The sequence below is a fragment of the Peromyscus leucopus genome, chromosome 5 (assembly GCF_004664715.2).
Source record: "Peromyscus leucopus breed LL Stock chromosome 5, UCI_PerLeu_2.1, whole genome shotgun sequence".
NCBI classification, from domain to species: domain Eukaryota; kingdom Metazoa; phylum Chordata; class Mammalia; order Rodentia; family Cricetidae; genus Peromyscus; species Peromyscus leucopus.
The window spans coordinates 131,472,932-131,487,386 of record NC_051067.1 but is presented as its reverse complement, the minus strand read 5'-3'; the positions used below and the strand labels follow the sequence as shown (position 1 = coordinate 131,487,386).

The 14,455-nt window shown below is 44.6% G+C and overlaps 1 protein-coding gene across 5 annotated transcripts in view; it reads right to left on the bottom strand.

The window, feature by feature from the left end:
- The window catches only part of Nrp1 (neuropilin 1), a 156,225-nt gene that overhangs the window by 68,051 nt on the left and 73,719 nt on the right, over positions 1 to 14,455 (bottom strand). For all 5 annotated transcript variants that reach the window (XM_028887838.2, XM_028887840.2, XM_028887837.2 and 2 more), the window contains 2 exons: positions 9,219 to 9,374; positions 6,586 to 6,752 (listed from right to left, as the gene is read on the bottom strand). In XM_028887838.2, the coding sequence (XP_028743671.1) occupies positions 6,586 to 6,752; positions 9,219 to 9,374 (323 nt within the window). The remainder of the gene's footprint in view (positions 1 to 6,585; positions 6,753 to 9,218; positions 9,375 to 14,455) is intronic.

Sequence of the window (14,455 nt, the reverse complement as noted above, 5' to 3'; positions counted from 1 at the left end):
ACCAAACATCTACACAAATGTCTTTTGGGAGTTGGAACTATTGTGTGAGAAGGCACCTGGGCACTCTTGCTTGTACCCCAGGGGTTCAAAAACCCGCAAGTCACAGAGCAGTCCCTATGCCCACGACCTACTTATCCCTCACAGCTTGAGCCCCGCCCACACTAAGAAACTCCTCCACACATTATCCAGTCCTGCATCACAGTTGTGGTTTCTACAGTGTTGACTCTAGTTAACAGACAGTCTACCAACCAGCAACCACACAGGGGCCAGCTGGGACCCAAAGTGCTGCTGCCCTTGAGATCACCTTCAGATGGACACAGCTCTCTACATAGCTTACTAAGAGCTGAGTAGGAACAAGGGTGTCAACATCCTGATTTGCTGCAAATCTCAGGGTCTTTGGGCCTAGACAAAGGGAAAATGATGTAACACCCACTTTTAGTCTTACACTTTGAGTTGAGGTATCCTAGGAAGGAGAAACAGTCTCTTTCAGGATGCAACTGTAAATGTGGGTTAAGAAAAAAGAAAAAGATACTGTCATTACAATAATGAGAAGGCAAGGCAGCAAGCTGAGGGCTGTACACAGCCTTCCAGTTCTCGGTGAACAACTGTGGGTCTTTCAACATTGTTTGCAAACATTATTCATGCTCTTTAGGGAGTGTTGACATGAATTGCTCATTAGCAAAATCATTTGTCTGATTTCTAAAACAGAATTAAGTGGTCAACTTGACCAAAGTTATTTAAACCATCTTGGTAACTTCTACATGACAAAGCAGTCAGTTAAAGTATTGAAACAATTATGTTACATGAGTTTCTGTTTACTCCCAATCAAATCCACCCCTAAACCCTTGGGACTCTGAATTTAATGCACCTCTCATTATGACCTTCAAATGACCTGTGATGCGAAAGTCCAAGGTCTCAGAGACAAACTTCAGGAAATGGGGCTCAAGGACCAGGAGCTTCTGTAACATGTTCTGGAAGGAACACAGCCCAGGTATCAGTCCAGTGCAAAACACTGGTCTATGTGGGAAGCAGAAGTCAGTGCAGATTCAGGGTAAAGGGACTTGCCAAGACTCACCTGGGGGAATATTTTAAAGAAAATTATATGCTTTGCAGGTGAACATTTAGAGTACCAATAGTAGTTGTGACACACACACACACACACACACACACACACACACACAAACGCACATTGAACTGAACACCTGTATTTTCCCTAAATTGGCTAAGACTATATTTTATAAGCATCATTCCACATTTGGGGAACCCGGTGAGCTATTTCTGTCAGTTCTCTAGTTACAGATTTATAAAGTATCATTTTATTGTAATTTCAGCGATTTGCTAATGATCTGAATGAGTTAATGCACCCCCCAGTGTGTCTGGTTTATAAACACGGAATGTTTACAGTCAGAATAACCCTGCTGGATACACATTCTGGATTAGTCAATTTGGCAGATGGAAGCGATCGTGAGGAAAGCGTTACAGATTGTAAACCCCAAAGATGCTGGCAATTTTGTGAAAACTCAAACATGATTTCATATGAGGTACCTGCTCCATACTTGACACCTGAGAACAAAGGATCAATCCAGAAAGCACAATAGGAGAGCAAACATTGTCTACAAATTGTTAACACAAGCTGCAGTCTACAACTTTAAGAGAAGTCACTTCAGTTTCTAACTTTCAATTTGGGGATACTCTAAAGGTTACAAGCAAGGACTTCAAATCAAACACTCTCCGAACTGAATAAGCAAGCACTTTTTTTCTACCTAAAAGATGATTAAAATGTATATTAGTGTTGATTACCAGAGAAAACATTATTTTATTTCATGTGGTCCTTGAAAGAAGTCCAACTTGTTTTGTCATTGCTCTTAAAAGACTCTCTGTGTGTGTGTATGTGTGTGTGTGTCTTCTGTCTGTCTGTGTCTGTGTGTGCATGTAGAGGCCAGAGATGAGACATGGGTCTGTCTACCTTGTCTTTTGAGACATGATCTCTCACTGGAGTCTGGAGCTCTTCAAATGAGCTAGCCTGGTAGACCAGCAAGCCCCAGGGTCCTCCTATTTCCTCCACCCAATACTGGGATTACAGTCAACCCCCATTATAAAAGGCTTTTTTTTTTTTTTAAACGAAAGTTTAGGGTGGAATCCAGGACCTCATGCTTGCACAGCTATCTGCCCAGCCCCAATACCATGCTTCTGGTTATCCTCAGGTTCGAATCTCATCACATTATAACTGATCACTGCTTTCCCAGAGGTCTGCTCCAGTGTGAACTGTCTACACCAGGGCTAACTCACAAACAGACAGAATGTGGCTAAGAAGCCAACTGTCTTCTGCTTGTCTGGAGTATAACCTACTACAACATTTCTTTTTCTACAAAAGGCAATGCCTTCCCCTTTGGAGAAGAGTGAAGTTTCAGTCTGAGTTGGTTTATCAAATCATCCTATTTCTAAAGTCACTGGGGGTGTGGTGGCAATAGATTAGTCCCTGGTGCCATTTTTATTTATCTGGGATCAGCAGAGTTCATCTTCCACCCAGTCTTATGTCTCTTAGAGTAGCTTTTCTTTTTTTGTCTCCTGGCATTTTAATCAGGGAAAGTCACAGTTGTTTTGAGGAAAATGCTCCCAAGAGCTTTAATTAAAGCTGGAAGGATAAATCTGTTTACAGTGTGGTGAACACCATCATTAATAAAACATTGGAATAATTAACAAATTAAATTCTGCTTTGTGTGTGAATGGCTACAGCTAGGATCTATGAGACCATGTCTCTTGAACAAATACAACATGATATGTACTTTGTGTAGAAGAAAAGAAAAACACAGCCCATGTTTCTCTGAGATTTCTAGTGCCATGGACTAGTGGGGCTTCAGTGGCTGAAGGTCACATCATTGTTTTGTGGGGAAGGACCTTATTGCCACGAGTCTAAGGTTAGTCTGCAATGATGTGTACAAAATTGAGAATTTTGATTGCATCACAGTTAATACAAGTCTGTGATTGCTTCATTAGAAACAAAGAAAGAAAAAGGTCATGTTAATAATTTAAGTAGCCTAGAAGACAAGCTACAGAAGGGAATAATCTGGAAAAAATGAACAAATTTTACATTGTGCTCAACTGTGACCACTAACCAGAGCTTTTTGTGAAGTGGCCTTGTGAGCAGGATATGGCCATTCGAGAACCTTCCAGTTGGGACTTCCCTTCATGTTTCTTCTTACCAGGCAGCTCCTTGTCTTGTTTTGAAGCTTCCTGGCAGACAACGGATCTCACAGGAAGCACTAGTGTGGACGTTCATATCCTCAGCTAACGATGTATTGTTTTGTTTTTTTTTTTAAACGTTACTTGGTAATTTCCTAGAGAAAACAATGGGAACTGGAGGCTGTTCCTGTCTTTAAGGAAAGCCAGTTTCCAATGTTGGCTTATTAATTTAACACATGCAAGTATTTGTTCTAGTTGTTGCTACAGCAACGTGTTTTGTGGGGCATATTTCATGCAAAATGGGATAAAGCTGAAAATCAAGACAAATGTCATCTGCATAATCATGTGCATAAAAATAGACACATACGTGTGTGCCCGCCGTACGTGCTATGCTGCGTGATTAGCAGCGCCTGCCTCGGCCCTTCATCTGAATTACGCTGCACTCGTTAGTTAATTTATAAAACATCTATCTGATGAAAACAACCAGCCAACCACTTCCAAGGAGCTTCAGAAAAGCTGGAAGCACATGAAATTATTCATAATTAGGTGATGGGTGGATGAGAACTGCTCCTGCCATGAACACAGACATAAGTGTGTAAATGAGCTCTGAGCGCCAAAGGAGAAGGCGCTCACCTCAATGTGAACGAGAAGCCAAGCTTTCGTGACAGCCGCCTTTTGTAGACACTGAGAGGTGAAGTCCCCACATGTTGCCAACATAAGCATCTTCAGCTAGAGGGAAGGAGAGGACAGACTCTGGTGCTCATGAGAGAGACCCACATGTGTGAAGGAAAATGGACCACGGAGTCACCACACTTGATAACATGAAGCATGTGGGGCTGGGAAGCCTAACAGACTTCGTTTAAGTCCAGGGTCCCACGTGTAACCAATACTTACTGGTTTTCCTCAGCCCCAGTGTCCTTATTTTTGAAATGGAGGAATTTTAGCTTCTTTGAAGGATTAGGGGATTCAACCAAATCTGCCTCCTGTTGAAACGGGAAATGTGGCTCACTGGTAGGGTGTCTGCCTAGCATTTAGGAAGCCTTGGGTTCCATCTCTAGCCCCGCATAAAACCAGGTGTTTCAATCCATGTTTGCGATTCCCACACCCAGGAGGGGGAGGCAGGAGGGTCAGACGTTCAAGGTCACCCTCCGCTACATAGTGAGTTCAAGGCCATCATGGCCTACCGGAGAGACCACCTCAAAAAGAAAAGGAAAGTGTCCCAAAGCTGTTAAGTGGCCAGGACACCTCAGAAGCAAACAGGAGCGGGGAAGAGCTTACGAGAGGCACCACCGTCAGGCATTCGCCGAACAGTCTGCCCTTTTCCCTCCACAGAGGTAGGCTGAGTGAGGCTGGATGACAAGGAGTTGGCAAGGAGATGTGGAATTTCAACAGCTTGGGTAACTGTCCCCGGGTTTCCTTCCTCTTCTGCCTTGCTGACAGAGACATTTTAGATAACGGCAACCCCTTGCTCAGTTTGGTATGTAAAGGTCTGAGGTGCCCCCCCCCCAAGGCTAGGGGTGGAGGAATATGCATAGAAATAAACCTTTTGCATGGGGGGTGGTGGTGGTGGTGGTGGTGGTGTGGTGCGTGTGTGGCCATGTTTCTAACCACACTATTCCACGAGAGAAAGGGTAGATGGCATTCTTCTGTAGCTATCTCAGATTGCACCGAGTGAAAATGAAGGAAGATCCTATCTCTTGGACAAGTGCTTCAGGAGTGTCCATTTTGTCTCTCTCTTTCCGCCAAAGAAGAACTGGTTCGTAGAGAAGAATTGCTGCTCGGGCAGTTTCAGAACCCCTGCAGGACCACAGGGGCCCCATTATTGAGTAAGGTCCACGTTACCCAGAATAGAAACGCATTACCATGCAGACATGCTTAGCACTGCAAAAATGCAAGCTTCCCCCAGAGCTGCGTCTGTCATTCACAAGGAACCGCTGGTGGGTTTGGAGACATGGAAAGACAAGCTACCATGAGCAAATTAATTTCACCTCTGGCTTCATCTAAAGCAGGCTTCAGCAATCCCGAGTGAGGCCTCATCTTTTCCCACCCTTTCCACATGGCTCCGTGTTATCATTCAGAGGTTAGCATGAGTTCAGTCTCCCATAATGGGCTTTCACTTTAAGTGTATGTTAAACTAATATTGACCTTTGCAAAGTAAAACAGAATCCTGTATTTGTGCTCAAATGACTGAAACAGCAATGGACATGGGAGAGGATAAACCATCTCAGTTTTCCCCTTGCATAGAGACTGTCTCTGGAGTTAGTCCATTTTATATATCAGGCAATAAATGAAAGACAGGCTCTGGCTACTCTTAGGCCAATTGATTGGCACATACACAGAATATTCACATATACATGCTTAATTAAACAATGGTGCAGACCCCAGGAACCCAAGCACAGGGCCTTGGGTGGTGACGAGATGGTTAATCATGATTGTTTATGTGATGGGATTTAGAATCACAAAGAAAACAAATCTTCAGACATGTCTGCAAGGGATCTTCTAGATTAGGTTAATTGAGGTGAGAAGACATACCCTAAAAGTGGACAACATGGTCTAAGGTCCTGGACTGCATAAAAAGGAGAAAGTGAGCTGAGTACCAGCATCCATCTTTCTCTGTTTCCTGATGCAATGTGACCAGCTGTCCCTTGCTCAGGCTGCCACATCTTCCTTTGCCCTGACAGATTGGGTCACCTGGAACTGAGCCAAAATAAACCCTTTCTCCCTTAAGTTGCGTTTGTTGGATATTTTGTTGCAACAAGAAGACAAATAACACAGGTGGATACATCCGGAAGTCAAGGTTGTGCAAGGATGGGTATTCTGAATGGTACTAGGGATGACTCCCGGAAAACAGTGAGAGCAGAAGACCTGGGGGAGGAGGACCAGTGGCGGGGCGAGGCTGCAGTAAGAAAGGACCCAGAAGCCACAGAAGCACTAATGAAGATGCACATATGAGGATTCCATACTTGCCCATGAACACAGTTAGCAGATGCTCTCGATTTGCTACACAGAACATGTATACTTTGCATGCTCTACTCCAATCAAACCCCAAACCCAATACTTGCAGACAAAGATCTAAAACACCCTACAGACAGAATTCCTGTATTCCATGAATGAAATAGAACTGTGGCCACACAGGAAGTAAATGTGTAGTTGTTAGGGGGAGGGGGAATCTTCTAGTTGTGATGGAAGTAAGGTATCTACTCAAACTTTGGAAGGAGCAGTGAAGAATGTTTTCTGGGAGGCCACCTAAGCCAGCTCTGCTACTCTGCATGTGTGAGTGGACTGAATGGTGTTCACGGCTCTTTGCTGTGTGGTTGACAGAGCATCCATTTCTATTTGCCAGCCTTTCCAGATGCCTCATAGGTCTCCCAGCCCAGCTGTGCCCAGCCTTGTGCCACCTACCTGGATCCACTCCCGCTGGGAGTCCTGCCCTGGAGTCCAGCCATTTTCAGGGTAGTTCAGGCGGGAGCGTTCGACAGACCAGTTGGTGCCATACTGTGAGGATGCCGTGATTTGGTCAGAGTGGATCTCTCCAGATTCCATGCCCAGAGCCTCCATACACTTGAAATCTGCAGACAAATTAGGAAGGGCTGAAGACACATTTTATATTTAATGTGGCAAACTAAAGTGTTCACTCATAGCCTGGGGAGATGGTTCAGTAAGCGTTAGGACCTGCATCTGATCCTCAGCACCCAAGTAAAAGGCAGCTCGGCCTGTGGTATGAACACTGGGCATCAGATCCCTGGGGCTTGCTGGCCAGGCACCCTAACCGGTCAGATTCACTGAGAGACTGTTTCCAAACATATGGTAGACAGTGACTGAGGAAGACACAAACGATGCTATCTTCAGGACTACACACACACACACACACACACACACACACACACACACACACACACGAAGACAGAGAGAGAGAGAGGGAGAGAGAGAGAGAGGAGAGAGAGAGAGAGAGAGAGAGAGAGAGAGAGAGAGAGAGAGAGAGAGAGAGAGAGAGAGAACAGAGTTCATTATCAAAGTCTGGGAAAATATGCAACATCGGATTATTGGAACATGGCACCTATAATTATCTTTTCCTGAATGAGGATATTTAAAAATAAGATTATGAATGTCAGCACCGTTATTATTGACTCTCCCATGTGGGCTAAGGTTGACAAAACGCTGGTGGAGGCAGAGGGATGTGGTTTGGTTGACAGAGCGCTTGTGCAGCATGAACGGAGCCACACGGGTGGCATGCTAGCACTTTGTCATCTGATGTGGTGGGGCACACCATCTGCAACCCCAGCATCCTGGGGTGGAGGCAGGAGGATCGGAAGTTCATGGTCCTCCTCACCTACATACTGAGTTGGAAGCCAGTCAGGTATACATGAGACCATGTGTCAAAATAAAATAAATTAAAAATGAAGAAGAAGAAAAAAAGAAACCCTTTTTCTTAAACTGAAAATCTAATGTTTGTTGAATCAATGGAAAGCTGACCAACATGTTCAACTAATGGAAATGTCACCTTTTTCTAAAATTTGTGTCCTCACAGATAAGGTGTTTTTTTTTTGTTTTGTTTTTTGTTTTTTTTGTACCCCCCCCCCCCCCCGAGACAGGGTTTCTCTGTGTAGCTTTGGAGCCTGTCCTGGATCTCGCTCTGTAGACCAAGCTGGCCTTGAACTCACAGAGATCCGCCTGACTCTGCCTCCCGAGTGCTGGAATTAAAGGCTTGCGCCGCCACCGCCAGGCTCACAGATAAGGTTTTAACTAACCAAATGAGTTAAGTGTAAAGAGAGTTTGAATTTTATTTGCCTTTTCATTTCCCAGTCAGAATTGGGGCAGAAGACGTCAGCATTCCTAGCAGAGCTCTGAAACACTCAGGCCCCACCCAGGACTCCGGAACAGGTGCGATGCAGGTCAGCAAAACCAACAGGACACAGGGTTTTCTCCGTCTGGCCTCCAAAAGAATGCTTAGCCGCATGAACTTGTCAGTATTTCTTCTTTTCGTTTTATTTTTCTGTTGTGTGGAGGGGTTGCAACACTAGGAACTGAATCTAGGGACTCCTCCATTGCAGGCAAGTACTCTACCACTGAGCTGTTTGCCCTGCCCTGAGTATTTAATAAGATCTTTAAAAAATACACGACTCTTTTTGTTGGAAAGGTATGGAAGACAAACGGAAATACTCTCCTTTTACAGGCTGGGTCTCAGGCTCGGTAGGTGTACTGCTTACCTAGCATGCACCAAGCCCTGGGTTCAGTCGCTAGCATTGCACATCCAGGTATGGTGCTGTACGTCCGTAATCCCACCACGTGGGATTTAGAGGCAGGAGGCTCAGGGGTTAAAGGTCACCCTTGGCTATAGAGTGAGTTTCAGGCCAGCCTGGTGCACATGAGAGCCTGTCTCAAAAAGGAAAAAAAAAAAATAATAGAACTGCTGAGACGGGCCAGCAGGGAACAGCCTTTTCCACCAGAATCCACATGAAAGGAGGGAACTGTAAGCCATCCTCTGTCTGTCTGTCTGTCTGTCTGTCTGTCTGTCACACACATACACACACTAAATTAATTGATTTAAAATATAAGAAAATAAAAACATTCTTTTACACATTCTTTTTTTTTTTTAACTTTATAAGAAAATGGAACTGAGTCCCCCAGGGTCTCCTCCACCAGCATCCTTGCGTGTGACGGCTCCGTGTATCAGCTACCCTGGGCTGGTTCTGCCTGGAACTGTCCTTTGTAGTTGCTGACACCTGTGCCTTTGAGGTGCCAGGGAAGCCTCCAGGTCACCTCTCATTGTTTCCACGCAGTGTCCAGTCATTTTCCACTTCCCTAACTGCAGAGGTTCACACATAATTTTATGGAGGAAATACAGCAAATGATATTTTTCCAGTTGACACTCACACACAAAAAGTTCTTTTTTTTTTTTCTCCTTTACAGAGAAAAACAAACAGTGGGCACCACAGTGCACAGAACATTTCTGTAGTGTTTCATGTGGTCGCAGGTGTACGAGAAATAACGGGCAGTGTTTACTACAGGGCTTTGTGAGGTGAATACACACTGACCTTCAGAGATGCTGCTCTGCTGCACACTGTAGTTGGCTGAGAAACCTTCCTTCGCGATTGCACTGTCGGTGTAGAAGACCATGGACAGAATGCCCGACGAGGAGCGGATCCGACCAGGTGTTTTCTGCCCACAGTAGCGCCCAATGTGAGGGCCAACTGGAAAAGAGAAGCACAGAGAATGTCAGACTGTCGTTTCTTCAGCAGGAGGTGCAAAAATAACCATTTATAAGAGTGAGTCTCAGCAGAACATGAAGACTTTGTAGCCTAATGCGAGTTTCCCTGGTTAGTTGGTGAATGGCGCACATACTAGATGAATCTGTGGAGAGGGTTTGGAAAGGTGCTCAGATGGGCGTTCACAGGCACAACCACGTCCCCCAGCCAGCCCAGTTGTTCTCAGGAATGGACCAGGTTGGGGAGATGGCTCAATGCCACAAAGACCGGAGTTCAAATCCCCAGTGTCTACGTACAAAACAGTGAGGGTGTGGTGTGGCAGCCCAGCTGTGAGCCCAGAGCTCAGTAGGTAGAGGCCGAGATCTCAAGGACAAGTTGGTGAGTGACCTCTGTATTCCATGAGAGCTCCTGCCTCAGAAAATAGAGGAGAGAGCAATAGAGGAAGACACCCAATGCCAGCCTCTGGCCTCCACATGTACCTGTACACACACACACACACACACACACACACACACACACACACACACTCACATATATGAGAACACATGTTATACACATACACACACAGGACATATACACGTAAAAACAAAATGAAACAAAAGCAAAGGGAAATGATACCCGAGGTTTCCCTCTGGCCTCCACACAAGTACACATACACACATACACCAGAGAGAGAGAGAGACAGAGACAGAGACAGAGAGACAGAGACAGAGACAGACAGAGAGATAGAGACAAAGAATGAGAGAGATCTTTCAATTGCAAAGAATGTAATTCAGTCCAAGCTGTTTCTACAGCTCAGCAGGGAAAGAGACTTCAGTTAGGCAAGGTCCAGGATGTCTCACTTCTCCTTTCCCCAGTGGAGAGCCTGGGGGAGACATAATGCCCCAGGAAACATCCAGGGCCACACAACCCAGATTTCCTTCCTCATTCCATTATGCAGCCCTGGATCCTAAACTACCCACATCACACACTTAGACAAAAAGCTTTGACAAAACACTCCTTGGGGCTGAGTCCACCAACTAATAGACAATTCTAACCATCCAAGACTTAGAGACTACAAACACTGATGTTTTATATATAAATTACAACCAAAATGAATGGATAATGTGTTTTTCTGATTTCTGATGGTTTTTTTTAACTCTTCCAAACCCAAGAATGGGGATTGTACTACACTGTGTTTAGTGGCCATGAAATGGTCCACAGCAACCATGTGTGCCCAGCAGGAGATATGTCTGCCCTAGGCCATGAATGGCCCAGAACACTGACTAGTTTGTGTTAAAGTCAAATTCTGATTGGGCTGGCCAGTGTAGCTGTGCCTTTGCTGAAATGTTTTAACCCAACCTCGGCAATGAGTGCAGAAGCCCCTTGCAGCTGAGGGACCTCTCCATTGATCTGTTCAGATCAACAAGACAGAAAGGTAGTCACTTTCTCTCTAGTATTTTTATCTCACATATGGTAGAGACATACCATATGGCTTGGATTTTGAAGTACAGTCTGTTGTAGATTATTTTCCAGCCCCAGAAAACCACAGTTCTGTGCACTTCAGCTAAGACTCATAGCTCCACTTAAGGATCTCAGTAGGTAGACTTTTCACTTTTCCCTGGGGTGGAGGGACAGGTCTCCAAAAGGGGCATGGGTCTCCAAGTCCCAAGCATGTAACTGGTGTGGAAGGCAGCCTTTGGGGGTAAGGTGATTCAAATATGATTACAGAAGTGAACCCCACAAGAGCTGTTCTTCCCAAAGGCCCCAGGAACCACTGACTGTCTAGTGGGGAGACCATCTGAACACTTTGTATTTTAGAGTACGTAGATCCTTGACTGACAGGTCTTGAGTTTGACCAACCCTCTAAAACCACACAAAAAACTGAGGTGGTTTACATAGTTGAGTTTATTTCTCTTGTTGTCTTTGAGAAAGGTTTAATGTGAATCCTAGAATCGTCTCAAACTCACTATGTAGCTGACAATGACCTTGACCTTATGATCTTTCTGCTTCCGCCATTAGAATTACAAGCATGTCCCACTATGCCTGGCTTATGAAGTGGGGATCGAACCCAGGGCTTCATTAGATGAAGTAAGCAAATCTACCAACTGAGCTCAATGCCCAGCTTTGACACAATACTCTTTTTGTATACATGAATCCAGGCCTTTGTGTGTGCTAGGTAGGCTCTCTACCCACTAAGCCTCAGCTCTAATCCCTCTATGCATTACTCTGGATAGCTGATTACTTGATGTATTCAAAGTCATCAACCGGACTGAATTCAAAGACTCTTCTCTCAGCCATCACCCTCTCTCTGGAAAGAGAGAACCTGGGGTCTAATATGGTTTATCACCAGGAAAACACAAGGGAGACTGATAATGATCCTGGAAAGAGCATCTCACTGGTCAATAGCTTTGAATGTCGCAAAGAGAATTTTGTTACATTTGCCTCAGAAAATGGAAGCCTCATTGTTTCTGCTTCTTTTCAGCTTAATCTTGGCCTGGATTTCTTCTCCAAGTGCTAGCTCTGTGCCAGGCTTTCTTCATTCGGGATGGAAGGCCCTGCCACTAATTCAACGCCTCTTTTCTTGGCCAAGGAGCTCCAGGTTGTCCACAATGTATGCACAAAAACCATCTTGCTGGAGCCAAGAGCTCAGTTCTTCCCTTGCCTGGGTAAGAATCCCATTTTGGTCTGCACTTATAAATGAGAGGCTTAGCGTCCATTCATCCTCTCCTCATGGTTCCCCCTCATTTAAATTCCGTCAGTGTGGTTTTCATAATCTTTTACTTTAGTTTGTGGGCAAACTTTTACAGTCCTAATCCTTGGGTTGTTCCTCAGTCACCACAGCCTCTGACCTTCCCAGTCAACGCTGGCGAGGGAAGCGACAGTGCCCGTGGAAGCACGGACAGCCATCCTCCCCTCCCCTGCCACCCATTCCTCTGGGGAGGGCGGCAGGGGGAGTCTCTTTGAAAGAGGAAACAGAAGAGAACTTGTCTAACGCAGACTCATAATTTAGAGAGTCTCCATGACTCACTGGTTTATAATGTTGGAGGCATGCTGGGTAAATCTGCCTTCTGTCTTTTAGAACATTGCCCCTAGACAGATCCCTGAACGTCTCCTTAGGAGCCCTCAAGATATGAGAGTGTAAGGCTCTGGCGACAATAATACAAAGAGGTATTGAATTTTCGTGAACAACAGGGAGACCTCAGCCTCACAAGCTAATGCAATATTGATCTGAGCCGGGAGGACAAGGCGCTCTCATGCGCAACGCGTGTGCTCATTTGTGTTGTATTCGGAGAGGGCTACTGGGTTTCTTCTTTCTGTAATTGTAGACCCAAAGGCCAAAGAGATGGAGGAAAATGATCCCCAAACCCAGAAGTTAATGCACAAAGTGAATCACGGAGGACTTCAGGAAGGGGGATGTACAGGCTTTGAACCTCAGGATCCTAGTCCCATCAAGTTGGATGTGAAGGTGACAGTATGCCTGTCCTCCTTAGAAAACAGCACCCCACTCCTTTATTCTTTTCAATAATGACAGCCCTGCCTCAGAATGAAGATAATGCGGTCTTCTGCCTTCTGATATGAAAAAAGCAACCATCAAATGTAAAGTTTTTTTTTTTTTTTTTTTTGAGACAGTCTGGTACTTGCTGTGTTGCCTAGGTTAACCTTGAACTCATAGTAATCTTACTCAAGCCCTCCAAGTGCTGGGATTACAGTCATATTCTGCTACGCTGGCTAAAGAGGTACATCTAGTAAGAGATTAATAAATCAGAAAGAAATCATTTCATAGGCTCTAGACAGACCACTTCACTTTTCATAAATTAATAAGCCTACTGGTAGAGTCTTTAGAGTTTGCACATTGGCACATCTATTTTTATCCACATGGTCTTACTAGACTACTTTATATGTAAAAGTAAATAAAAACTACAGCACTCATCTGTCTCTTAGGGAACCCATTCCTGACTTGGCCGATCAGTTCTGCAATGTCAGTGACAACCAAGTTCTGGTCTCTCTTCCCAGCTCAGGCAGAAAGCTGGCATGCCAGTGGTGTGAGCTTCTCACTCCCTAACTCCATGTCCAGGCCACACACATGCAGTATCCCTTTGCAGGGGCAGGGTTGGCACTCTACACCAATCCCCTCAGAACTCGTGACTCTACTTGAGCTTCCGGAGAGTGAGAGGTGGGAGATGTGTGATTCACAACCTGCATGCCTTCAATTCAGAGTTCAGAGTTCACTGCTTTTCTTCAAAGTCAATTGTGTTGATGGGTAGCTTTCAATTACTTAGTCATTTAATTCAATGTTTATGGCAAGATGGAACATAAAGTCATGCGATGGTTAAAAGCCTTCTGCACCTTTTGGATGTTGTTTCTGGAAAATATGCCAGAGACTAAGTCTATTGGCATGGCAATTTTGAGTGTTGAACTACAGTAACAAAAATGTTTCTAGCACCACAGACAAAAAACCAAGGTGGGTTGGTCCCCATTTTCTCTACAAAAGAGAAAGCTATAACCACACAGTTGTGCTGGTGTTGACTGGATGAGGCCAGGTAACTATGAACAAATATACAAAGTTTTTGTGTTGGGGATGTGACTCAGATGACTTAGTGCTTGTCTAGTGTGTATGAAGCCTTGGGTTCAATCCCCAGCATGGCATAAATGAGGAATGCCTGGAATCCTAGTACTGGGAAGATAGAAATGAGAGGATCAGGATTTTAAAGTTATCCTCAACTACATAGTAAGTTTGAGACCTGCCTGCACTACATGAGAATCCTGTCTCAAGAACAAAATAGTGACTTCTTCATATTCCAAAGCCAGTGCTCTCTGGAAATGAGTCAACTTTGCCATAGTTCAAACCACGGGTGCATAAGGCTGGTAACTCTTATATTGTTCTTAGTTTCAACACAGTGATTTTCTAGAACCCGAAAATTACCACTTTAAGAAACCCTTGACACTAATAACAATGTGCCTTTTTCTAAAAGTCTTCTAAATAAGTTGGTTGATGGGACCTCCTCCTCAGATGTCACTTTAAATGAAAGTTCTAGAAAGGATGGCTGCAAATTTGAGTTGTGAACAAATAAACCCATTATTAC